Consider the following 27,785-nt stretch of genomic DNA (forward strand, 5'->3'; position numbering starts at 1 on the left):
AACAAAAGACCTAAATTAATCATTCTTGGCCTTACCTGGCAAGTGTCTGTTCCTCCGTTGAGATAACCAGCACATATCATAGTAGAACTGATGGCTCCACCATACACCGAGGCTTGGTTGCATGTAGTGGAGGAGATAATTGGCACTGAAGCTGCCTTTAGAGTAGTGGAAATACTACCTGTGATACAAAGGCAGAACTTAGAATTAGTACCTCAGTAAACTTTTAGTACCTTTAAATTGAACTATGGGGAAATAAACCACTGGTTTTGATCAAGTCATATCACTGTTATATGAGTTATGAGTTACACCAGCCCCACCAATAAGCTCCTCTTTACATGTTTTATGTGCTAATTCATAGGATACCATGTCTACAACGGCAAATAGGTCATTCTTAATATGCAGAGATGCCATAATAAATGTAAGGACTCAAGATGTAGGGTTCCAGGGGCACTCTAGGCAACATATATGCTTATAACACAATTATCACTCTAACCCTTAGCTAGAAATGGAGCATATAAGAACTAAATCATTGTGTTATCTGTTTGTAGATGACACAAAACTATACAGCCATATTAATTGCATTCAGGATGCAGCATCCTTGCAACAGGATCTTGACAAACTGGCAATCTGGGCAGCTAAGTGGAAAATGAGATTCAATGTTGATAAATGTAAAGGCATGCACCTGGGATGTAAAAATATGGATATGTTATAATAATATGAACTAGGCAAATCCATAATGGGAAAGGACCTTGGAGTCCTGGTAGATAATAAACTTGGCTGTAGCAAGCAATGCCAGTCAGCAGCTTCAAGATATGGAAAATCTCAGCTATGAGGAAAGACTGGCCAAGTTGGGGTTGTTCACACTGGAGAAGAGGCGCTTAAAGGGGACCTGTCACCCTAAGAAATAATTTCAAATTCTTTTCTATCATGTTAGTTGAGCAAAATAAACTTTACTTACACTGTATTTATTATTTAAATTTTGTTTCCTTCTGTGTTGGAATTATATAATCACAGCAAGCAGGCAGCTGCCATTTTGTGGACACGGTTATTAAGGGAAATTGTGTATCACCCCAAAATCTTGTGTCTGAACCAGAATGAGGGACCTAATGTCCATGTGCAGTGCCCTACACAATTATAGAGCCTGAGAAAGGAAGGGGGAATGTGAGCAGTGACATATAGGAAGTGCTGAATGGAAAGTGAAAGTAATTGCCTGCCCCTCCTCTATGCCACGGGCATAGAGGCGGGGCAGGTAATATTTGATTGACAGTTTAGATATTTAAACCCCTTTATAACAGGTATGGATGTTTTAATGAAAAAGATTTTTGGGGTTCCATATTTAATTTGGAAAGGACTTTCATTATGCAGTTTTTTATGTGTAGGTGACAGGTCCACTTTTTTAAGGGGTGATGTGATGACTATGTATACGTAAATATACAAGGGGATCATACAATAAGCTCCCTAATCCTTTATTTACAAGTAGATCCTTCCAGCTGACAAGAGAGCACCCATTCCGATTAGAAGAAAAGAGGTTCTGTCTAACTATTCAGAAGGGGTTTGTTACAGTGAGAGCTGTGAAGATGTGGAATTGTCTCCCTGAATCAGTTGTACTGGCTGATACATTAGATAGGTATAAGAAGGGGTTGGATGGTGTTTAGCAAGTGAGGGAATACAGGGTTATGAAAGATAGCTCCTAGAACAAGTTGATCCAGGGACTGGTCCGATTGCCATTTTGGAGTCAGGAAGGAATTTACCCCTCTGAGGCAAACTGCAGAGGATTCAAATTGGATAGTTTCAACCAAACTATGTTATTTTGTTACCTCCTTCTGATGTTGTTCCCCATCCAGATATCCAACATGGTTGTCCAGCTGCCCAGGGCATCCTAACATTAGGTAAACATACGGGTCTGAGATTATCTGAAGACCAAAACAACACAGTTTAGGAGAGGATGGAAGGATAAATTAAAATTTAAATACCCTCTTTACAGTATTTTTTCTTCCCAGTGAATTTTGGAAGAAACTCTGCATACTGTATCAACTGAACCTTATGAAAGAGGTCTAGAATTTTTTCAAAATGATTCTTAACTTATGGATCGAAAACCAAAAATTGCTTTAGCCTATAATTAAGTGCCCTTAATCAGCTGCTAGTAATAAGGCTGGACCCCATTTCAAGTCGGGATGCACCAAATCCACTATTTTGGATTCAGCCAAACCCCCGAATCCTTTGCAAAAGATTCAGCCAAATACAGAACCGAATCCCAATTTGCATATGTTACTTCCTTGTTTTGTGACAAAAAGTTATGCAATTTCCCTCCCTGCCCCCAATTTGCATATGCAAATTAGAATTTGGTTCTGCCGGGCAGAAGGATTCGGCCAAATCAAATCCTGCGGAAAAAGGCTGAATCCTGGCCAAATCCAGAACCGAATCCTGAATTCGGTGCATCCCTAAGTTCACGGCAATGTAAAGTTTAACCAAGGAAATGTACGTGGGATTGAATTGTTGCTTGAAATTGTATTACTGAATAGTTGATGAGTATTTAAGACCAGTAACATAAAAAATTTTTAAAAAACTTGTTTCTAAATAACAAAGAAAAAAGACCAAGACACATTTAAAATTCGCAAAATCACATTCAAAGTTTGCAAAGTCTTTATTAAGAAATAACTTACCGATTCTCCGTGTGTGCTCCGCTTCTCAAACGGCGACAGGGCAATGATCCATCGTACAGCACTCGATTTCTCCCCCCTGCCTTCTATAGGAGATAGCCACGGAGGAGAAATTGAGCGTCACGCGATGGATCGTCACCCTGTCGCCGTTTCTGAAGAGGAGCGCAAGCGGAGACTCGGTAAGTTATTTCTTAATAAAGACTTTGCGAATTTAAAGTAGAAAGTGTCTTGGTGTTTTATTTTTGTTAAGTACAAACAATTTTAATTTAATTTAATTAAAAAAAAAATGTTTATGTTACTGGTCCTTTAAGAGCTTTGCAAATGAGCAAATGATTATACCGAAATGGTGCAACTTTTCCCTTCCCAAAAAGTCAGTATAATTAGTTTGTGTTTTAGGCATATTACTGCTCTGAGTGATTATTCTTTAGTGAAGCTCTCAAGGTCCAATTGAAGCCATACCACTGTGGAATTGTGGATCTAGCCGTACTGTAAAAGGCCTACTGGAGGCCATCAGAGTATAATGATTTAATTGAGCCCTCCACAGTTAACACCAGTGGTGTAACCACCTAGCAGTAGCAGTACTGGGGCCATATGGAATTTTAAAAAAATTATTTGACTCCGGCTAAAGGTAAAGGCATGGGGGCAAATTCACTAAGCGCCGAAGCGCCGAACGCTAGCGTTAATTCGCTAGCGTTTGGCATTTTCGTTACTGCGCAAATTCACTAACGAACGCTGGCGTAGATTCGCTAGTGTTACTTCGCACCCTTATGCCTGGCGAATTTTCGCTACGGACGTAACTACGCAAATTCACTAACGCGCGCAGTGTACTGAACGCTACCTTTTACACTAGACTTCCTTCGCCACCTCAGACCAGGCGAAGTGCAATAGAGTAGATAGGGATTGCTTCAAAAAAAGTCAAAAATTTTTCTAAGTCCCAAAAAACGCTGGCGTGTTTTCTACATTATGGGTGATAGGCTGAAAAAGATCGAAAAAATTTTTGGGGCTCCCCTCCTTCCCCCCTACATTTCCTGACTCATGGCAACTTATCTATACAGTGGGCACATGTGTAGAATAAAATAAAATTTTTATTTGATGTTTTGAAGGTTTTCTAGGCATTTGTAGTGCTGATACATATTCCTCCATTGAAATTTGAATTTGGCGCGTATGCAAATTAACCTTCACTAGCGTAACTTCGGTTCACTTAGCGAATCAACGCTAGCGCAACTTCGCAAGCTTACGCTACCCCTGTGCGCAACTTCGGGTTTTAGTGAATTTGCAGAGCGCTGGCGAAACTACGCCTGGCGAAGTGTGGCGAAGTGTGGCGAAGTTGCGCCTGGCGCAACTACGAATCTTAGTGAATTTGCCCCATGGTGATTAGGTTTCCAGGAGAAAAGCCTAGTCTCAAAGCAGTTTGTACCAGTACCAATAGTTCTCTAGTCACAACATGGAAGCTTACATGTAAAATAAATATAGGATTAAACTTGATACATAAAATTGCTAGTCTTGTATTTTACAGATTATATCAGAACTGTTAAAATGAGAATACAATATATGACCAATACGTACTAGTAAATACAAGAGCTGTTTTAAGCTTAAGCAGAGCAACATCGTAGTTGTATGTGTTTGTTACGTAGCTGGGATGCATTAGCACTCTGTCCACCAAATAGCCAACAGAAGAATAGCTGGAAAGGGTGATCGTTCCAGCAAATACTTTAAATATGGATGGAGAAGAAGTATATCTATAAAAAAAAATTAAGAAATTCTGATGATCTGTCACATATAGTCTACTAGAAGATATTCACAAAAGAGAACCATTGAAAAATGCAAGACATTCTGACTTTGAAATCCTGATGATTTTGTTGCTTACGCATATATTCTGCTCTTGAATGTTCAGAAACTAGAAAAATATTTACATCCAGTATATTGTAGAACGAACTTAAGCAGCTTTGCAATTAGTCAATTTTTTTTAAATAACATTTTTTAGTCCAAAGTGAAACAAAAAAACAAAACATTTAAAAAGAAATAGAAATAATGTAATAAAAGTGCCACGCCAGATCTCATAACCCTTACCAACTAATCAGACATTAGTTGGTAAGAATCTGGTTGGTTCAATGGGTTACTAAAACCTGTTGCAAACTGCATCTATTATTTCGTTTACCCTTTATTTCATAAATAAATGTTCTTCCCGCTGTATCAATCATTTTTAATGTATAAGAAAAGTTGCAATTGGCTAAAAGAAAATCTATTGTTTTTTTTCATTTTTCCTGGCAAATCTTTTTTTTTTCCCAGACAAATCTGTTGTATGGTGTCACTAATTTATCAAATGGAATAAAATATTATTACAGTTCTCATCAGCATGGTATTCAAAGATCAATTTGAAAAGTTTCTGATTTTTTTCAAGCAGTTCAACAAATTTAAATTGAACGCAATTCTCAGTTCTTGATGAATTATCCTTTTTTATATTTCATAACGAAATTCAGACACTACAATGATATAAGAAAAAGGCAACATTTCTATTGTTAGATATTAATGACCCTAGTTACCAGACTAACATGTCATTTAGTGACATAACTTGGCACCAACTCATTCTATTAGATTTTTAGAGCAGAAAGAAATACTGTGTTGTATTCTCCCTCCTCTGTCTAACAGTGATTCAAACTAAGGGGCAAATTCACTATGCGCCGAAGCGCCTAACGCTAGCGTCAATTCGCTAGCATTGGACATTTTCGTTACTTCGCAAATTCACTAATGGACGCTGGCGTAACTTCTCTAGTGTAACTTCGCACCCTTACGCCTGGCGAATTTGCGCCACGGACGTAACTACGCGCGCATTGTTCTGAACGCTACCTTTTACGCTAGACTTCCTTCGCCACCTCAGACCAGGCGAAGCGCAATAGAGTAGATAGGGATCGCTTCAAACAAAGTCAAAAATTTTTCTAAGTCCCAAAAAATGCTGCCATTTTTTCTATATTATGGGTGATAGGCTGAAAAAGATCGAAACATTTTTTGGGGCTCCCCTCCTTCCCCCCTACATTTCCTAACTCATGGCAACTTAACTATACAGTGGGCACATGTGTAGGGCAAAATAAAAATTTTATTTGATGTTTTGAAGGTTTCCCAGGCATTTGTAGTGATTGTACGTATTCCTCCGTTGAAATTTGAATTTGGCGCCGTATGCAAATTAACCATCGCTAGCGTAACTTTGCTTCGCTTAGCGAATCAAAGCTACCGCAACTTCGCAACCTTACGCTACCCCTGAGCACAACTTCGGATTTTAGTGAATTTGTGAAGCGCTGGCGAAACTACGCCTGGCAAAGTGCGGCAAAGTTACGCCTGGCGCAACTACGAATCTTAGTGAATGTCCCACTAAGTGAGTGAATTTTTACTTTCTCACTTGCAGTGAACAAATGTAGTGTGAAATTTGTTTGTATTTCCAGTGGACCCTTGGATGCATGCCATAAGTAGATATTAATTCAGGTTTTGTTATTACTTTGACTTTTACTATAAAGTATTTTACTCTTAAGGAAGAGTAAATAAATAATATATTCTTTGTGTTCCTTGTGGGTTATCCTGAAGTGGTATTAATAAAGAAGAGTATGGTTCAATATCTTGTTTATTCTTGTGAATTCTAATATTCTGACTGATTAATAGTAAGGGGGTTATTTATCAAAATCTGAATTTTTCTGATAGTTTTATTAAAAAAAAGTCAGAGCAAACTAGAATCCACGATTTGACCTTATTTATTATTTAAAAAGCACAGTCTAATGGGATCTGAATCATACAATTTTTTTTGGACTTTTTCTCAAAAAGGCAGAATTTTTTTGATTTTTGCCTGAAATGGTTGGACTTCCAAATAGGATAGGGACCTCTCCCATTGACTTATTTACAACCTCAACAGGTCTGAGATGTTGGATTTTTGGATTCAGATGTTTTCCATCTTCGGGGTATAATAAATCTAGAAAAGTTCGAGTTTTTTTTCCACTAAAAATTTAGATTTTATAGTAAAAAAAAAAAAAATTACAATTTTTTTGCATATGGACTTTAATAAATAGCCCCCTTAGACTTAGACTAGACTTGCCTTGGAAATTTTCCAGTCTTCTGTTCTGACCATTTTAAAGTTACCAACAGAAAAAAAAATTTTTGCAATAGTCCCACACTCTAGTGAATGCAGCAAAACTGGCATTTACAAAAACATACCCATATACGCAGTGAGCAGCAGTCACTACCCAGTATGGTGTGATGATGGATCCACCACATAAATAAGTGCTGGTACCGACTTTCTTCAGAAGACTTATTTGCCACGGCCAATCTCCTGCTGAAGCAAATGTGCCTCCTACTATTCTGCTATCCACCTTTGTAGATAAACCGCAATCTGCAGTGACAGGAGATAAACTGTTAGACCGGGCAGTGATTTGAAACAGTATCTGATATACAACATCATTGTGGAACCCTCTTCTTGTAGGAAACAATTTCATCGTTTGCTCTGGTTGCAACCAGATATTTACGTATAGTTTGAAAGTCATTAAAAATGATTGTGTCGCCCCCAATTTTTAATTTCAAAATCATTATTTTTTTTCTTTTGAAATTTAGTTATGGTGTGTAGGAAGCCGTCTCAGTTCATTATGCAATGTCCTGAGATTTCAGTAACAGCCAGCACGGCACAATGCAAGTTCTTTCACGGGAGTATCCCTTTAAATTGTCTACAGTTTCCTTCAGAAGGAGGAAAAAGTACATTTCTGTCTTCAAAAATCAATCAGATCAATCCTTGGGTCAACCTTACTTTGAATATATATACCAGGAGCTTCATATTTTCAAACTTGCCAAAAAAAACTTCCATCTTTTTCTTGAAACTATGCACCAACGTTCTCAGTTTCTCTAGAGCAGGGATCTCCAATCTTTTTTTTTTTTTTTACCAGTGAGCCACATGCACATGTAAATAAAATTTGGAGAACAACACAAGCAAAAGTTTTTGGGGTTGTCAATTATGGGCTGTGATATTTGACTATTGGTGGTATTTGACTATGTGGAGTTGTAGCCTACAGAAGGCTATCTTTGGCAGTACATTTGGGTATAAGCAACCAGAACTTTCCCCTAATCCAGGAATGTAAAAATAAGCACCTGCTTTGAGGCAACTTGGAGCAACATCCAAGGGTTTGGTGAGCAACATGTTGGGGACCACTGGTCTAGAGGGTTGGGGACCACTGCTTTAGAGAAATCCATAGAGAGGAAACTCCAACATTTCTACCTTGGGCAGGTGCAGTTTTGAGCCAAGAAGAGAACTGGCCCGAGGTCTCAGGCTAGTTATTATAATCCCTGGGGGTGCCTAACAATTTGGCAACCACAAACTCCCAACTGTAGCAGACCTTTTTTTAAAAATTTAGATCTTCTTTATTCTTTATATTATTTGCCCTTCTATGGACACACTATTGATAATGGGATTTTTGCACACTGGAGACAAACTAGAACTAAAAGATCTAGATAGAGCCTCACACAAATAGCAGGAAAACTGAGAGCAAAAAAGTTTGAAGATTCCACACTCACATAAAAGCTAATGGAATAAAGTTTGTCCATAGTGATGGGCGAATTTATTCGCCAGGCGCAAATTCGCGGCAAATTTGTGCGATTCGCTGCCAGTGAATAAATTCGCAAAACACCCCCGAAAATTAGAACGAAAAAATTCGTCAGTGTCAAAAAAAATTCCGCCAAAACAGGCGCCAGCGCCATTTCGCAAATTCTTCACCGTTTTGCGAATTTCGTGGGAAATTCGCAAATTTTGCGGTGAATTGAAACGGCGCAAATTCGCCCATCACTATTTGTCCATAATAACCAACGAGGAGTTAGCTTTTACTAGTTTTACTAGTTACTAGTCTGGACTAGGGGCAAACTTTGAGAGATTCAAATTTACACCTCTTAAATTAAAAAAACAAAAACATAGTTAACTTTTAATTACTTACTTATACAGCGCAATGAAACCATTTTCCCTGTGGTACAGGTAGTACTGAAATCAATAAATGTGATTATTTAGAATGTGTTAAAATATATGTTCTTTTGTACATCATAACATTTTTATTGCAAGAGATTATAAGTATTAAAGCGCACTCTGAATTAATTTGATTCCCATTTTGCATTAATCAAATAATAATGTTATAGACAAATCTATAATTATTTTGCTATTGTTTTATCATTTATTAATTTGTGGGAAACAAATTCTATGTGGTCATAGAAATATTTTTTTATGAAAGGAATTTGTTTTATTTTATATTGGTTTTGAAGGGTTATTGTACAGCTAAATTTATGAAATGACAACGGGCGCTGCCTTTGCCACAACTTATGTAGATCTGCAACAACACTATATTTCGAGAATTGTAGAAGCTCAAACTGGACTTTTGTTGGGTGAGACCTTGTGTTAAACACTCATTTGCTTCCTGTTTTCATTAATTCCTTGATATAAGCCTGACCAAATACTGGACCACAAAGTGGGGCTTAAACCTAAAGTGTTTGAAAACAGATGGGTTTTTTGCCTTCCTCTGGATCAACTGGCAGATAGGTAGTTAATAAACAAAAAAAAAAAAAAAAAAGGTTGAACTCGATGGACATGTGTCTTTTTTCAACCTTACTTACTATGTTACTATGTTACTATGTTACCTCTGGCTTATGACTTAAAAGAGTCAATTGATTGATAAAATTCACTGTACTAAAATAAGCTTTAGCTAAAGCAGAATAAATTTGTCATGTCAACATTTATCACTTGCAATAAAGAGGAAAGCAATACCTGTAATAAAGATTTTGGTACAACTTGCCAGTCACGGTGCTGGATTTGAGCTTGACATAACCATTTCTTGAGGAGGCCAACAACTGACTGCTCCCCACATAGGTGCTCCTGAGGGGGAAAAACAAAAAGTAAAGAATAAGTTAAGTTTGTTTCTCCTTTGTTGGTTGTGCCCACGGACTGGGCAACAATTCATTATAAATAATACTGTCTGGGCAGAACTTAAGGATACTTTTATCAAAGATAATCAACCAAAATTTGATATTTATGAATGCCTTTATAAACTTTGGGCAATAGTTTTTAACTGTTTTACCTTTTCATTTGATCAATAATTATATTAATAATAATATTAATCAAATTTGAACAGCAGTAGATTGTAATTAGATCAATTCAGGACCATCTGTTTAGATTCCATCGAATTCAATACGATTTGTTAATTAGTTTGATGGATCCAAAATCTTTATAGATTGATCAGAATCAATCAGTCTTTAATAATCTTTGTTAAATGGGCCTGTAACTAGAGACAAATTGTAATAATATTTTCCATAGTATGTAAGCACTTATGTTCCATATAATGATATCCCATTCTTATCCTTGTTGCCACTAAAAAACCTGGGAAAGAGTATATGAATATTAACTACTGTTTATATATATATATACAGTATATATATATATATATATATATATATATATATATATATATATATATATATATATAGTTATTTATGTTGTATATAGATTAATATTAGGACTACTGACATGCTATATCCAATGTTCTGGCAGGCAATCTTTCCACTGTTGTCACTCCAACTGTCATAGCACACCGGCAGCCATGTTGCTTTTGTAGGAGAATAGGCCTCTAGTTGGAAGTTGGGTCCAGAAAGTCGAACTAGAAGAGGAAGTTAGAACTTAGCTTTTTATCTATGGAACCCTCAGTAAAACCATCTTCCCTTCTAGAGTTCATTTTAACTAGTGATGAGCAAATTTTTTCACCGTTTTGCCACAAAAATTATGCCCATAGACTCTAATGGGTGAAAAAAAATTGTTACGCTCCAAAAATTCATCTCACAATTTGTCGCACAGCAAAAAAATATTGTCGCCCGTAGACGCATAGAATTTTGCTTTTGTATTAATTTCCATTATGGCTCACTCCTACTGCTTTCTCATGTCTCCTGCCTTTGGTTGATTCTTTCATTAATATCCTTTCAGCTGTAACACTTTCAGCTCTTAAAGTGGACCTGTCCAGACATAAAAAGCTATATATTATAAGTCCTTTTCTTAAACATGAAATCCAAATTTTTTTTATTTTTTATTAAAGCGTTCATAGCTTAAGCATAGAGGCAGGGCAGGCAGTTACTTTCACTTTCCATTCAGCACTTGCTAGATTTCACTGCTTTCCTCACATTTCCCCAGTTCTCTTTAATTGTGTAACCAGGACATGGGGATGGACATCAGGTCCCCCATTCTGGTGCACAAACAAGATTCTGAGATGATACAAGGCTTGCCTTAATAACAGTGTCCACAAAATGGTTCCTGCCTGCTTGCTATAATTATGAGTTCCCAGACTGATGGAAACAAGATTCAGATAATGTAAACAGTGTAATTAAATTCTTTTTGCTTGACTAACATGATAAAAAAGGATTTGTAATTTTTTTTTAATCTGGCTCCAACATTCCATTTGTTTTCATATTTAAGATTCTAAGGCAAATGGCACACCTGTCATCCTAGACTCTTCTCTCACTACTCACCACAGGTTTTTTCATCTTCTCCACTAGGGCACTGGGAAAGTCCATCACACCACTGAGAATAAAGGACACAGGCACCAGAGCTTCCACATGGCATCTGACAAGCTTTTGTTTCTCCTGTGGGAAGAGACACAAAATCATAGTTCAGTTGGGTGCCTTATGATGAGCATCTTAGAGAATGTGCATGGTGCAGTCATCAGCTGATGGTGAGTGAATCTCTAACAGCAACTGAAGAGCAACAGGTTGGGCTACACAGATATTAACTTGTTACCAATGACTATTCCTTTAATCTTACTATTTGCAACTGCTGCTCTGCAGGGTCCAAGAGGAGTTGTCCCAATACAGCTCTAATTATCAAAAACGGCTACAGATACAGTACTTCTGGGTTATACATTGGTTTATGTTCACTTAAAAGTTGATAACGAGCCATCTTAATTCTTAAGTTGACAAACATGGGGCAACATTTTCTTTCATTATGTGATATATTTGGCTGAAGAGGCACACAATGCTCCCTACTTACCACAGGATGTCTCATCTTCCTTATTAGGACAATCAGGTTCCCCATCACACCACTGGGACGAAAGCACACAGGTTCCATTTGTTCCACATTTCTTTTCACAGTTTGTACTCGTTATTGGGGCTATAAACAGAACACCAAAGCTTGAGTCACTGGGTAGGTTGAAATCCTCACTAGGTGACATCTTATAACTTATAAGAACATGTTTCACCTTATAATAAGGGTAATAATAAGGGTACTAAAATTTGTTACAATAAGCAGTCAACCCATCCAATGGAAAAGCCCAGATTTATAGCCCAATGGTAATAAAGGACCAGCATGGAAAAAAAAAACATTTCCAAAGTGGTATCTTACCTAAACGTTTTATTAAAACCCAAAAGTACCTGACACATACAAAAAGCCTTGGATACAGACCTATATATAGTTTATATCAAGTTATGGTATGCTAGAAATCTCTAGTGACCAAATACTCAAGAAAAACATCTATATGCATGCTCTTTGATAAAAAAAATTACTTTTCTTGCATCATTAAAATATCAAAACAACCCCACTGGAGGCTCCATGTGGGGTTGTTTTGATATTTTAATATGATACAATAAAAGTAATTTTTATCAAAGAGTGTGCATATAGATGTTTTTCTTAAGTATTGCAATAGTACCTGAACCATAGATATAGTTTTTATTAAAATATTCCCACGGTGTACTTGGCGGCACTAACAATGATACATTTGGTAAAATATTACTGTTTTCCAGTATTCCAAACACTGAAAACACTTTCAGACCAGGTGAGATCAAAAAAACCACAATAGGGATTTATTCCTTTTTTATGTCCTTACCATAAATCGAACACAGCACAGCGATAATGATGGCCGCCGCTATGAGCACGCAAACACTGGAGGCAATACAAATCATTTTTTTTCTTCCTTGAAAAGACAAAAGTCAGATTCAGCGAAATGAAAGTGAAAAGTTATATTGAAATCCCTGTTAATGTAAGTGTCAGTCAAAACATTATTTACAGAGATCTAATGTCTTATCCTCAGGTCTTTGGTTATTTAGTTCCCCTTATGTAAGTTTATAGACTATAAGACACTTACTTGCTGTATACCATGTTTCGTTTGGTTTCTTTGGATCTGGAGGCATAATCCCTATTGTATATACTTGTTGAATGTCCTGTGGGTCTGACTCCAGTTCTGGGTTTTTTTTACAGTCCTGCTGGATGTGAAGATGAAAAAAAAGTCTCAATGGAAAATGAGAATAGGATATTACTGTGCTTAAAAATAAGGGTAAGGTGTAAAGTGCTTAAATGCTGCCCATTTATTTGCCATTTTAGAATTTGCTTGTAATGCCCATAGAGTGCACTTCATTCACACATAGCCATTTATAATGTTCTTGTACATCAGTTTGGTGTTCTATTTCAGTGACCCCCAACCAGTGGCTCTGGAGCAACCTGCTGCTCACCCAGTTGTTGTTGATCTCAGTGGCTTCAAGGGAGGTTCATATTTTTGAACTCCAGGATTGAAAGCAACATTTGGTTGAATAAAAACCAGGTATACTGCCAAACAGAGCCTCCTGTAGGCTGCCAGTCCACATAGGGGCTACCAAATAGCAAATGACTGTGCTTATTTGGCATCCCCAGGAACTTTTTCATGCATTTGTTGCTCTCCAACTCTTTTTACAATTAAATGTAGACCACAGGTAAAAAAGACCCCAGTTCTATTTAAATATTCCTTTACATTTTTTATTTTAATACATTTTTTGTTTCTTGTATCATTGGTCCTAAATATTGGAATTCTGAAAGCAGAAGAACTAGAAGGGACCTGGACTTAAAGCTTGGAAACAGTTGAATATTTATGAAATACATCAAGTTTCTCAGAATCCCAGCACAATTGATCCCACCAGGGTGAAAAGTAAACATCACTTAAACTGGTGTAATTTCTACCTGCAAAGAAGGTGCAGATTGTGGACATGGGCATATAGTTAACTGCTTTTTTATTTTTATTTTTTTTTGATTCAAAAGTTTTTATTTTTTTTACAAAGTTTGTTGCTGATTTGGCACAGATATAAAGTATATAGTTTACAGTTCTTCAGATAGCAAGATATCTTTGGTTACATAGTCTCATACAAGTTATGGGTGACATTGAGCAGAGATTGTCATATTAATTTTACACCTTTACATATACTCATACATATTGCAAGTTTCGAGAAAAGATACAGGATACTATGGTCATGCAGAGGTGCATATTTTGTAAGTTCTATTGTGCGGGGGCCACTAACCTTGACGTGTTATAGTTTGGGGGTTCTCTAGCCAAGAGTTCCATATCTGATCATATTTATCAGGGCATCCCCTGTTTCTATAGGTAATTTCCCTATGTGGGATTGCTTGGTTCACTAGGGTGATCCAGCCATTCAGCGTTGGGTACTGTGGTCACAGCCACTTACTGGTTATGAGTTTCCTTGAACAATGGAGTAGTTCTGCCATTGCTGTTCATAGATATGTGTTGGGGTACAGGTCCTCTATAATTGCCAATAGGCAGACTTTGGGGTCCAAAGGGACCGGGGATCCCATGACATTGTATATAAACGTAATCACTTGTTCCCAGTATCTGGCAATCGCTGGGCAGGCCCATATTAGGTGGAAAAGTTAGGACATTCAGAACATTCTGCGAAAAGTGCCTAAATGAGTAAGATATGCTCTATGCAAGACATAGGTATGTATAGTACATGTCAACAGCTCTTTAACTAGCTAGTGGGTACAGCAAACATAAGAAATATTTACCTACCTACTGGTCAGTACAGCTGTTATTTACGTAACTCCCTTGCTCCCTCTCCACCGAGTAACTTGCAACTTATGCACCAAAGTAAGCACCAATAGTAAAAGGGCACACAGCAGTATTATAGATGAAGGCGTGTAAGCATTTTTTAACGGTGCAATTCTGAACTCTTTCTTTTGCACCTAGCAATGTAAATGAGCTCTTCTGTACTCTAAGTACCTCTAGCTAATCTGAGTTTTAGAGAACCACGTGAAGCTAAAAAGTCAAAGTAAAGTGCCACACTCACACTAATCCGCTGTTTGAAGCATTGGGTGCACACTGTACTCCTCTCTGCACAGGTTCAATCCACATGAAAATAATAACTGCAGCAGCACTCCGATCATTGATTAAACTTTTATTCGTGCCACTAACACGGCAACATTTCGGGCTATACCAGCCCTTTATCAAGCCCATGTGAAGCTAAAGACACTGTGAATATACAGGGTCATTGTACTTTAGGGTTTGAGATGGAACAGACCATGAAGGTCTTCTTGGTGGGCAATGATGGACAATAGTAAAGTGGTGCCTGTGTGTATGTATATCTACATCTGTATTCCTCAGACAAGTGGCCTTGCAATATCAGATAAAGACAACATTGGGCAAAAAAGTGTTGAGAGTGAATGGTGTTTAAGAAAGGCAAAAATGGCCAAATCACCCTCATAACGATTAAAAAAAATACATAGAAACATGTCCCTAATCTATAATATTATTCCCTTAAGAGGCAAAATGTATCAAATTGTGGGTCCCCAGTGTAGTAATTGTTAGTGGACAGTAATATAATATTCACATTCACAAACAGAGACATATCTACTTACCATTTTGAATTCCACTTGTAGTAATCAGAACCTGGAAGAATAATAACAAAGATATATAATTAATGAGCAGACAATATGAATACTCAGAGAATATACAATGTAATAACTAAAAATGCCTTTCCAGGTAAACCCAAGTAGTTTTCTATAAATTTCATTATTTTCTCCTGAGTTCCAACCCACCTCGTCTTTAGGTAGTTTCAGAAAACCTGCAACCCTTGTTTAGTAACTAATGCTGACAAGTGACATGGCTTCTAGATAAAGCCTAAAGGTATTCCATCTACTTCCCTCCTACCACAGGCATCACAGTTTCTTCATGGGCTGTGCATACCATCTTAAAAATAGATGTACATCTCCCAGAGCTCAAAAAATAATACAAGAAGAGCAGGAACACAAGATCATAGTTTACACACCCCAATAATTAAAAAAGGGTTGCTAGCACTTCACTAATGTAAATCCTTGATCATGCAACTTATCAGTATAAGCAAAACACCTCCACCATAAATAGTCCATGTGGCAGCTCACGGTACTCTAGATTGTAAGCTTTCATGAGGAGAACCATCCAGGGTGGACACATAGAAAAATTTATTAAAGCGGACCCTGGGAGCATGAGTTAAGCAATGGCCTTAAGAGTTAAAACCAAGCCTTTAGCATATGATCCATTGTCTTCTAAGGATTATTTGTTACTTTGGTATACGTTTCTCCATGATCATATACCCTAGTTGGTTACCCTAGTTGGTAGTCTTGTTAAGGTGGAACTGTCATTATAATATGTTTTAGATGGTGTGACAGTGTGTTTGGGAAACACCAATGTCTTGCAGGAAAGTGCCCTGAAAAGAGTGCATTTAAGTTGCATATGTATTGCAGAGGTAGGGTTGATATTCCCTCTCAGCCAAGTAATTAAGTGGCAGCTGAGAGAGGAGCTACCTAGGAAAGGTAAAAGGGCTCAAAAATAATGAATGGACTGAAGACCTCAGAGCTCTCCGAAAACCTCCTAGTTTGGAGGGAAGTGGGTGCTGCTAGGAGAGACAGTGCCTGGCAGAAGGGCCCTTGCTGCCAGCAGAGTGTTGCAAAGGCTAGTGAGCCTAAATCTCTGGAGGGGACAAGGGACTGGCAGAGGCTAGCGAGCCTGAGTCCCAGGAAGGGAAGCCAGCAGGGCTGAGTGAGAAGCCCAAATGGTCTGAGGTTCCAGAGGGTGAGAGTTTCCCTGAATGGTGAGAAGAGAGCCCAGAGAGGGTGAAAACCCCTTTATGTCTTGCTTTGAAGTTGCTGAACTGTACCTTGAATGTTCTACATTAAAGTTGTTGAACTGTACCCTGAACATTTTCTGTTGCCTTTTGTTGGGAATGCCCTGTGCTTAATAAACCTATGTTTTGTCCAAAGCCTTGGTGTCCCTGTCTCTAAGCTCAAAATCCTTTGCTTAACTGGCTACCAAACGCTAATTCCCCCATAAAGTGCAGGTGAGTGGCATGTCATCATGGATACTCTCTTGATTTAAGAAATCATAACCTTCTGAACCCTAGGACCCTGTTATTTTCTTTCAAAACACAGTAGGTTCAGTAGCTCATCTGCCCAAACTCCAAGCTCAATTTTCTTTAGCCAAAGAAAAAGCGGAGTCTCTTCCCACATTACCATATAAAAGTGAACAGCAATCTGACTTTTACTATAACTAAAATGAGCCCGGCTCTGAATACAATGTATCTTTTGACTATCAAACATAATAATCCATGATTAATACCATGGATAACATTCCAATACCATATGAGCTACCATACCCTGCCATGCATTCTTGCTGATAGACACATGAAAATAAAATAATATAATTATGTCATTGAGTGCATATGGGTGAACTTTTCTTTATTTATAAAAATATTTGTATTATATTAAAATTATGCTGAGCCCTTTTATCTTGACAAAGCAGGGCTAGGACTATGGAAGCATAAGTCCTCATATTAACCAGTAAAAAGTGATCATACTGTAGCATTGTCTATGTAGCTATACCTTGGCCTTCTAAATATTGGCTGCATCGTTAGTATTTAGATTTTCCAAATTGGATAAATGCAAATTCAAAAGCATCAAAGTATCTAAAATGACCAATATCTGTTCAAATTCTCCATTAAATACTTGTTATCCACTAGTATGTGCTTTATCCTTGGACTTCACAATCAATGATAACCTATGTTAAAATACGTTACCCATCAGGCCATATCACATTAATTTAGACAGAGTTACTTACATTCAAGTAAATATGTATAATTACAAATTGCTTATTCTTTTACAATAAACTGAATTAAAATATCTATGGATCAAGAACAATTACTTTCAATTATGAAAGAAAAAATGTATAATTGCAAAATGTTTATTCTTTTACAATAAACTGTTTTAAAATATTTATGGAACAAGAACTATTTTCAATTATGCAGTACAATTACAAGATTTTTTTTTATTAAAAAAACTGACCTAAAAGATCTATGGAACAAGAACAATTATTATCAATTATGAAAGTAAAAATGTACAATTACAAAATGTTTGTTCTTTTACAAGAAACTGGCCTAAAATATCTAGGGAACAAGAAGAATTATTATCAATTATGAAAGTATAATTTTACAATTAGAAAATGTTTGTTCTTTTACAAGAAACTGACCTAAAATATCTAGGGAACAAGAAGAAATATTATCAATTATGAAAGTATAAATTTACAATTATAAGATTTTTTTCTTTTATAAAGATAACGGACCTAAAATATTGATGGAATAAGAACAAATATTATTATAATTATGAAAGTAAAAAGTTACAATGCTTTGTTTTCTTTAATATTAAACTGATTTTAAATATCTATGTAAAAAGAACAATTAGGGGCAAATTCATCAAGGGTCGAATATCGAGGGTTAATTAACCCTCGATATTCGACTTCGAACGATTCGAAGGATTTTAATTCAACGATCGAAGGATTATCCTTCGACCAAAAAAAGTTAGTCAAGCCTATGGGGACCTTCCCCATAGGCTAACATTGGGTTTGGTAGCTTTTAGGTGGCGAACTAGGGGGTCGAAGTTTTTTCTTAAAGAGACAGTACTTCGACTATCGAATGGTCGAATAGTCGAACGATTTTTAGTTTGAATCCTTCGATTCAAAGTTGAAGTCGTGGTCGAAGTAGCCAAAAAAACACTTCGAAATTCGAAGTTTTTTTACTTCGAATCCTTCACTCGAAGTTAATGAATTGGCCCCTTAGTATCAATTATGAAAGTAAAAATGTATAATTACTGTAAATTTTTCTTTAACAAGTAACTGAGCTTAAAATATATGTGGAAGAAGGACAATTATTATCCACCTAATTTTTGTTTTTAAAGTATGTGTTCTTAGAATATTTGAGTGTTACTTAAGTCCATTCCATTATTTTAGGGTATCAGTGATGAATCTTTCATCCTCAATACAATTTAACACAATACTATTTTCAGTTTTACAATATCAGAATATTTTTTACCTGTATTCGGCTTCTTCCTAAATTTGTTTTCTGTGCAGTTGTTCTTGTCTTGTTTGGTTCTTAAAAAGAGTAAAAAATGGGTTGTCTGCCAGTTTATTTCTAGAGCTTTCTCCTCCCAAACCACACCTAGTAACGCCCAGTACAAGCTGTTACATAATTCATAATGATCACTCTCAGCTGAAGATAAGGCACAGAAAAGAGACAACACAAGTAATAACAGTGCAGATCTAAATAAACTGACATGACAAACAGAGGCAGAACCCTTGAAATCTGTTTATTCAAGTTGAGAATGAATTACAGGTGCATGTCGGACCGTCTACTAGCAGGGCATTGTTGTATGAAGCATACATAATTATTCCTAGCAGGTTTAAGAAAGGTAATTATTGGAGTAAAAATAGCACATTTTCCGTAAGAACAAGATTTTCCCCCAGTTTTAATTGTATGCAAATATTTCTGTCAGTGGTTTTCACTTTAAGTGGGTTATTTATTTATAAAAAAAAAAACACAAAAACTTCAGATTATTGAGTGAAACCCAGTGCAGATCAAGATATCTTCGGGACATTAAAGCACTGCGTATCCTGACAGCGCTATATAAATAAATGATGATGAAATGATGATGATGACTTCTCCCATTGACTTATATACAACCTCGGCAGGTTAGAAATGCCGGATTTTCGGAGTCAGACTTTTTCCATCCTCGGGGGATAATAAATTTAAAAAAGTTTTTTTTTTTCATTAAATTTGGATTATATAGTAAAAAAAAAATTCTTACTCTTACATTGGAACATCAGGTCCTATGTGATATTTATTTGTCAGATGTGTAAATGGCTGGTATTTTTTATTTTGTATTTAATTTATTCTTGCTATTTATACCTCCTCTTTTGTTTCTGTTCTTTCAATATCAGTGTAAATTTATGAAAACATATTTAATAAAGTTTAATATATGAATCCAAACTGTTTATCACTAGTGAGGTGGAAATTTTGGATTGTTCGAATTTTTTGGATTTTCGTCGCAAAAAATCAGATTTTTTTTTGATTTTTGCCGAAAACCACGAAAATATTAGATTATTGCACGAAACCCAGTGCAGATCAGGATATCATCGGGACTTTTCCCATTGACTTAGATACAACCTCAGCAAGTCTGAGATGCCGGATTTTCGAATTCAGACTTTTTCCATTTGAAACATGATATTGTAGCCTCTGTCACCGAGGGCACTTTAATGTCATGCATCTATTATAGGCATGCTAGAAATACAGGTAAGTGTGGGTGGGAAACATTTTGAGCTTGCAGAAAAAACACTGGAAAAAGATGAAACATTAAATTGTGATGACTAAACGTTGAGGAAAGTTGTGCTGCCAAAGATTCCAATTACAAAGAGAGAGAGAATTTAGGTGAGACAGGGGAGTATCCTATTGCTTATTTGCTTTAGATATATTTTGGGTGAAGTTTTCTGCTATAAACTGTTTCAGATTCAGCCTTGGCCAGCTGATTTTGTCAAACTCACTTCTGCACCATGGGGCAAATTCACTAAGATGCGATTTTGCGCCAGGCGCAACTTCACCGCACTTCGCCGCACTTCGCCAGGCGTAGTTTCGCCAGGGCTCCGCAAAGTCACTAAAATCCGAAGTTGCGCACAGGGGTAGCGTAAGGTTGCGAAGTTGCGCTAGCGTTGATTCGCTATATAAAGCGAAGTTACTCTAGCGAAGGCTAATTTGCATACGGCGCGAAATTCAAATTTCAATGGAGGAACACGTATCTGCACTACAAATGCCTAGAAAACCTTCAAATCAGCAAATAAAATTTTTATTTTGCCCTACACATGTGCCCACTGTATAGGTAGGTAAGTTGCCATGAGTCAGGAAATGTAGGGGGGAGGAAGGGGAGCCCCAAAAAATTTTCGATCTTTTTCAGCCTATCAGCCATCATGTAGAAAACACGCCAGCGTTTTTTGGGACTTAGAAAAAAAATTGACTTTTTTTTAAACAATCCCTATCTACTCGCCAGGTCTGAGGTGGCGAAGGAAGTCTAGCGTAAAAGGTAGCGTTAGTACACTGCGCAAGTTAGTGAATTTGCGTAGTTTCGTCGCTACCGAAAATTCGATAGTCGAAGTACTGTCTCTTTTAAAAAATACTTTGACTGCCTACTTCGCCACCTAAAACCTACCGAATTGCTTTAAAAGCCTATGGGAAAGTCCCATAGGCTTGTTTTCCAAGTTTTTGATCGAATAAAAAGGCATTCGATCGAATGAAAATCCTTCGAGCGAATGTTTGATCGAGCGCCTATTCGCCTGGCGAATATTCACCAATTCGACTATTCGCCAGCGCGTAAATTTGCCCGAATTGCCTATTCGATTCTATTTGATTCTATTCCCCAGTCGAATTTCGAGGGATTTAACCCCTCGAAATTCGACCCTTGATGAATTTGCCCCCTAGTGTACATAGAATTTAAATGTTACAATACACAGCTGATTAGTAATTGATTCCGATTTTCATTATAGGGTAGTCACAAAAAGAGAAAAATTTGTGTAGGGCCCTATAGGGATACAGGCCCTATAGAGTTAATCTTTTCACCATTTCCTTGGGTTATTGGGTAGAATCCCTGTTACAGAATAACCTTTACAGTGATAGGCTGAGAGATTTGATGACACTGCTCTGACTCACTCCTATATAGTGTGTGCAGGGAGTGGCCACTTCCTCTTTTGCCTCTGAATGTTATTCCAGCTGGATGTGCTCAGGGGACTAAGTGCAATAGGCCCAGAAGAAGTCATGTGACCAAGTTGGGGAAGTCGGGGACCAGGAAACCCTGTGAATGAGGAACAGATATACTAGGGCAGACTTGTCATAGTCTCTCTAGGAGAGAAAGGCAGAGAGGTGAGAGAGAAAGAGCAGCTGAAGCTCCAACAAGGATTTGCAGTAAGGGAGGAGCTTCCCAGAGGCTTTATGTGTTGCCTCCAGTCAGGGACCTCAGTGAAGAGGGACTGTAGGGTACAAGCTGCTTCCTGACAACTTCCAGGAGGGAAAGGTTGGACTGCATTTGCCTGTGTACTCTCTGTGTGAGCCTGCCTTGTTCTGTGTGAACTCTCAATATGCTGTTTTCCTCAACTCCTGCGTGACTACTAAACCTGTGCTCATTTGCCCTTTTTGGCATAATAAACCGTTCCTGATTGTTAAGAACCTCCTGGCGCCCAAGTTGTTTTTGTGTGCACAGTAGCCTGGGGGGGATGTAGTTGCACTACACCATAGAGGGAACACTTCCACTTAGCGAAGGCCCTGCCCTAGGTGTAAGTCGCGTGTAACCCATGCTCTAGTGTTCTAGCTGGTGAATTAACCCCGAGTGGCCCAAATAGGTGTTACATTTGGCTGCCCAAGGTGGGGCATTAACCCTTTAAATACCAGGCTGTGCATTATTTTGTTCGAATCGTACGAATGGATGTACGAATTTCCTTCGAAGTATTTGGCCGTGGGTTCGGGCTTGGAGGTTCGCCCCGAATTTCTCGAAGGCCTGCGGATGTCATTTGGATGGGAGGAAGATGGATGTCCCGGATGGAGCCATTTCCTGCTCATGTGTGATCCCGGATCATGGATCTGGAAGAGGAGAACCTGGAGGATGGATTCTTCTGATGTTTGCTACAGCTCTTCTATGGACTCCTGCAGAGTGAGATGCCTAGAGTGCTGCTTGCTTGTTTTTTTTGTGGCTGGAAGGACTGCTGGACTAAGTGGGTTCTAATTCAGGACTATTGATCCCCACCACAACTCTTCTGCCTTGTTTCTGCACTTCAAGGATGACCTGTGTGGACCCTTGGGAGGAAAGAAAGTATTGGCGTATAATAAAGTTGACCAACTGCAACTGTTATTATTTAATGTTGATACAGTATTGTGTATGCTGTGTGTTTCCTTTGCAGTGACCATTGTTACCAGGTATGCCTAGGAGAGGATACCAGAAGCGGATGTGATGGTACTGTAAGTTGAAATGTTGGGGATTGTTAAACCATTGTCAGGAGAAATGGGTTTTTTTTCCCCCCGGGTGAATGTAGGGCCCTATAGGGATACAGGCCCTATAGAGTTAATCTTTTCACCATTTCCTTGGGTTATTGGGTAGAATCCCTGTTACAAAATAACCTTTACAGTGATAGGCTGAGAGATTTGATGACACTGCTCTGACTCACTCCTATATAGTGTGTGCAGGGAGTGGCCTCTTCCTCTTTTGCCTCTGGATGTGATTCCAGCTGGATGTGCTCAGGGGGACTGAGTACACCAGGCCCAGAAGAAGTCATGTGTCCAAGTCGGGGACCAGGTAACCCCGTGAATGAGGAACAGATACACTAGGGCAGACTTGTCATAGTCTCTCTAGGAGAGAAAGGCAGAGAGGATAGAGAGAAAGAGCAGCTGAAGCTCCAACAAGGATTTGCAGTAAGGGAGGAGCTTCCCAGAGGCTCTGTGTGTTGCCTCCAGTCAGGGACCTCAGTGAAGAGGGACTGTAGGGTAGAAGCTGCTTCCTGACAACTTCCAGGAGGGAAAGGTTGTACTGCATTTGCCTGTGTACTCTCTGTGTGAGTCTGCCTTTGATCTGTGTGACCTCTCAATATGCTGTTTTCCTCAACTCCTGCGTGACTACTGAAACCTGTGGTCATTTGCCCTTTTTGGCATAATAAACCGTTCCTGATTGTTAAGAACCTCCTGGCGCCCAAGTTGTTTTTGTGTGCACAGTAGCCTGGGGGGGATGTAGTTGCACTACACCATAGAGGGAACACTTCCACTTAGCGAAGGCCCTGCCCTGGGTGTAAGTCGCGTGTAACCCATGCTCTAGTGTTCTAGCTGGTGAATTAACCCCGAGTGGCCCAAATAGGTGTTACATTTGCATCATAATTCAGTCATCGTCCCTGTAGCTTAGCATCTCAACAGTTTCCCAGAGCACACTGAGCATGTCACTGACACTCCAAGACGGTGAGCTCCTGTGACAACTTCAAAGCTACTGTTATAGAGATTCTGGACCTTTTGGGTTGTAATTACGGTATTTGAGTAAAAATATCACATTTTGCTTAAGGGCAAGGTTTTCCCCCAGTTTTAATTGCATGCAAATATTTCGGTCAGTGGTTTTCACTCTTATGCTACGTAATAGAATTAATCCAGCACACGAAATCTGCTCAAGGGTTATTACCCGTGTTTAATGTCAAGCCAAACAGGTTACAACGTTTTGGGGGCGTACCCCTTCGTCAGGTACGCCCCCGAAACGTTGTAACCTGTTTGTCTTGACATTAAACACGGGTAATAACCCTTGAGCAGATTTCGTGTGCTGGATTAATTCTATTACGTACCATTTGTTGGGGGTGCCGTCCTCCTATGGTCCATGCACCGTGGACGTTGAAAGAGGGACCAGGTGTGCATCTGCATTTCGTTTGGCTGAATTTCACACTTATGGGGTTATTTCTAAAAATCTGAAAATATTGAATTTATTTCTGAAATATACTCCGACCAAATCCGCACAGGTTATTTACACTTATTTATCAATGTATCCCTATTTATCAATTCAGACTTTTTCCATCCTCGGGGTGCAAAAAAAATTAAATTGTGGCAACAATGTGAATTCAATCACCCTCTAATTTCTGTTTAGATGCATAATTAATGAAAATCGTAACGATAATAAAGTTTGTGGCTAATGTTAGTATGAAAGAAGAAATACTGCACAGTACATTTAAAGGTTTATGTGACACAACAGGGAAACACACATAAAATATTATTTTTCCTTAGTTTACTTGAGGTTTTGTAACAGTACCTGTGCAGCCATCTTATGCGGCGTCAGCGTATTCGCGCTGGCGCCTGCTCTCTTGGGTGCGCGCGCCGCGCCTCCTTCCTATTTAAAGGCGCAGGCGCGATGGCGTAGTGACGCCAGCGTGCAAAGGCGCGAATTTCAAACATATAAATAGCTGCCCAGCATAGCAATGGTTGCCCGTGATAGAACTCTGTTTCTAGTGGTTTCTGAGCCTAGTGCGTCTGATATCTGTTATCTTGATTATCCGTGTTTGACCCTCTCTATATCCTGACTACTCTGAACTCTGTATCCTGACCCTTGCCTGCCTACGACAACTCTTCCTGCTTAACCCCTTGATTGACAACCCGGTTTGACCCTTGCCTGCCTGACGATTTTGATATCCGCCTGCCTCGACCCAGCCTGTCTGACCATCCTTCTGCCAAATCCTTTTGTACCGTGACCTTCGGCCCAAAAGACTTTGTTAACAGCCGTGCCCCTTCGCCAGCCAGAACATCTCGCCTTGTACCCCTCGTTAAGTCCAGGTGGCACCCAAGTAAGCTGAGGGCTCCTCCCGAAGCCCAACGGTGGTCACACTACTGGTGAAGCCGAGCCGAGACCAGGGTGCTTGGCACTTGTTCTGGTATCGGGTGCTGGTCGTGACAGATTTTCATTTGTGAGTTACTGTATGTCACAGAACAATAAACACAGACAAGGAAACATTATTGTGAGGGCAAAAAAAATGTTATCGTAGCCTCGGGGGCTACTGTCGCCAAGGGCACTTTAATGTCATGCATCTATTATAGGCATGCTAGAAATACAGGTAAGTGTGGGTGGGAAACATTTTGAGCTTGCAGAAAAAACACTGGAAAAAGATGAAACATTAAAGTGTGATGACTAAACATTGAGGAAAGTTTTGCTGCCAAAGGTTCCAGTAACAAAGAGAGAGAGAATTTAGAGGAGACAGGGCAGTATTCTATTGCTTTTTTGCTTTAGATATATTTTGGGTGGTAGCATAAAAAATACATGTTTTCTGCTATAAACTGTTTCAGAATCAGCCTTGGCCAGCTGATTTTGTCAAACTCACTTTTGTACCATATCTCCGTGACTTACTTGTTACTGATGTCCTAGTGAGCCTCTCTTCTATTGTCACTAACAAGGGCATATGTCAAGTAGGAATGGTAAAATGCACAAGAAACAATGAAATGGGCATTATGATCTAAATAAGGCTACAGTTTTACTTGTAGCTTCCTGTTTGTAATAAACCACTTCCTGGCTCTGTCAGAAGCTAATAAGCAGAACGGTGGTCTAATGACTGTCTTGTAACACTGGGGTCCTAAATGCAATTCCAACCATGACACTATCTCCATACAGGCCGGTTAACTAACTCATAATAAAAATGACAGTAGTGTGCGTGAATGGAAAAAGGATTGTAAACTCTACTGGAAAAGAGACCGTGGTGAATAATTGAGTGATATTCTAGCCAATAGCATTATGAGCAGCAATCAGCATGGCTTTATGAAGGATAGCCAAAGAACAAAGATACCAGCACATAAGGCTTATTTGCAGGGAAACCCTTGCTTTAATTCGAAGTGCGGAAGTGCCGTGGGTGTGCGTTTGCTCTACCTTGTTCCAGTACTATTTATGAAGGATAGGTCATGTCAGACAAATTTGATTGCTTTTTATGATGAGGTAAGTAAGATGCTGGACAGTGGGGGGGGGCAGTAGATGTGATCTATCTACATGCACCTGGGATGTACAAATATCCACTTATACCCTTAATGGGACTGCACTAGGCAAATCCATAATGGAAAAGGACCTTGGAGTCCTTGTAGATGATAAACTTGTCTGTAGCAAGCAATGCCAGTCAGCAGCATCAAGGGCAAATAAGGTCTTGAGCTGTATTAAAAGGGGCATGGAGACATGGGAGGAGGGGGTCATTCTTCCACTGTATAGAACACTTGTAAGGCCCCATCTAGAATATACAGTACAGTTTTGGTTTCCATCACTCAAACAGGACATTATTGTATTAGAGAGGGTACAGAGAAGGGCAACTAAGCTGGTAAAAGGTATGGAAAATCTTAGCTATGAGGAAAGACTGGCCAAATTGGGGATGTTCACACTGGAGAAGAGGCGCTTAAGGGGTGATATGATAACTATGTATAAATATATAAGGGGATCGTATAATAATCTCTCTAATGATTTATTTACCAGTAGGTCTTTCCAGCTGACACAGGGTCACCCATTCCGATTAGAAGAAAAGAGGTTCCGCCTAAATATTCGGAAGGGGTTTTTTACAGTGAGAGCTGTGAAGATGTGGAATTGTCTCCCTGAATCAGTGGTACAGGCTGATACATTAGATAGCTTTAAGAAGGGGTTGGATGGCTTTTTAGCAAGTGAGGGAATACAGGGTTATGGGAGATAGCTCATAGTACAAGTTGATCCAGGAACTAGTCCGATTGCCATTTTGGAGTCAGGAAGGAATTTTTCCCCATCTGAGGCAAATTGGAGAGGCTTCAGATGGGTTTTTTTTTGCCTTCCTCTGGATCAACTAGCAGTTAGGCAGATAAAAAAAAACTAAAAGGTTGAACTTGATGGACGTGTGTCTTTTTTCAACCTTACTTACTATGTTACTATGTATATTGTCAGACTCTGCTAGGGTTTGATCCTGAAACCTCCTGGTTAGCCAGCAAGTTCTCACTTGCTCTTCTGCTGGGTCTCAGGTTTAGTCATTTCACCCAAGCATCTTTATTGGTGGGTTGGGGTCAGCCAATTAGGGCTGACCCTGCCCTATATAAGGCCAGTCTTCCTCACTGCCAGTGCCTGAACATTGGCCTAACTTAAGCACTGAGGCACCACCCCTAGGTCTTGTTTCCCCGCTCTTGCCTTACCCTGTCTTGCCTTGTCTAGTTTGTGTCCTATTCCCTACTCCTGATTCTTGCCCTTTCTGTCCTGCTCATGTTCTCTCTGCTCTCCAGTCCTCCTGCTCAAGTCCTGTCTGCTCTTTGCTCCAGCCTTCCTGCTCCAGTCTTCCTGCTTTGCCTCCTGATCTGATTCTGCTCTTTCCCTTTCCTTGCCTTTTTCTTGTTCACCCATGGTCAGCTCCTGTCCAGTCCTGTCCTGCTCTGCCTAGTCCTGGTCTTCGCCTGCTTCATCCTGTGTTAGTGATGTGCAGTCCGGCCCGATACCCACGGGACCCCCAGGTTTACCCGAGGGTGGGTCGGGTTAGGGCCGACCTCGCACCC

The 27,785-nt window shown here is 39.0% G+C and overlaps 1 protein-coding gene across 5 annotated transcripts in view; it reads right to left on the bottom strand.

The window, feature by feature from the left end:
- The window catches only part of tmprss2.15.L (transmembrane serine protease 2 gene 15 L homeolog), a 38,640-nt gene that overhangs the window by 3,913 nt on the left and 6,942 nt on the right, over positions 1-27,785 (bottom strand). For 2 of the 5 annotated variants that reach the window (XM_041581528.1, XM_041581529.1), the window contains 13 exons: positions 18,795-18,853; positions 15,316-15,346; positions 12,785-12,902; positions 12,527-12,613; positions 11,695-11,814; positions 11,178-11,291; positions 10,189-10,318; positions 9,433-9,540; positions 8,615-8,658; positions 6,858-7,032; positions 4,227-4,399; positions 1,818-1,913; positions 36-178 (listed from right to left, as the gene is read on the bottom strand). In XM_041581528.1, coding sequence (XP_041437462.1) covers positions 36-178; positions 1,818-1,913; positions 4,227-4,399; positions 6,858-7,032; positions 8,615-8,658; positions 9,433-9,540; positions 10,189-10,318; positions 11,178-11,291; positions 11,695-11,814; positions 12,527-12,613; positions 12,785-12,902; positions 15,316-15,318 — 1,311 coding nt within the window. In that variant the 5' untranslated portion in view covers positions 15,319-15,346; positions 18,795-18,853. The remainder of the gene's footprint in view (positions 1-35; positions 179-1,817; positions 1,914-4,226; positions 4,400-6,857; positions 7,033-8,614; positions 8,659-9,432; positions 9,541-10,188; positions 10,319-11,177; positions 11,292-11,694; positions 11,815-12,526; positions 12,614-12,784; positions 12,903-15,315; positions 15,347-18,794; positions 18,854-27,785) is intronic. The other 3 variants (XM_041581531.1, XM_041581532.1, XM_041581530.1) reach the window with 3 other exon arrangements.

The sequence above is a fragment of the Xenopus laevis genome, chromosome 2L, assembly GCF_017654675.1.
Source record: "Xenopus laevis strain J_2021 chromosome 2L, Xenopus_laevis_v10.1, whole genome shotgun sequence".
NCBI lineage: Eukaryota > Metazoa > Chordata > Amphibia > Anura > Pipidae > Xenopus > Xenopus laevis.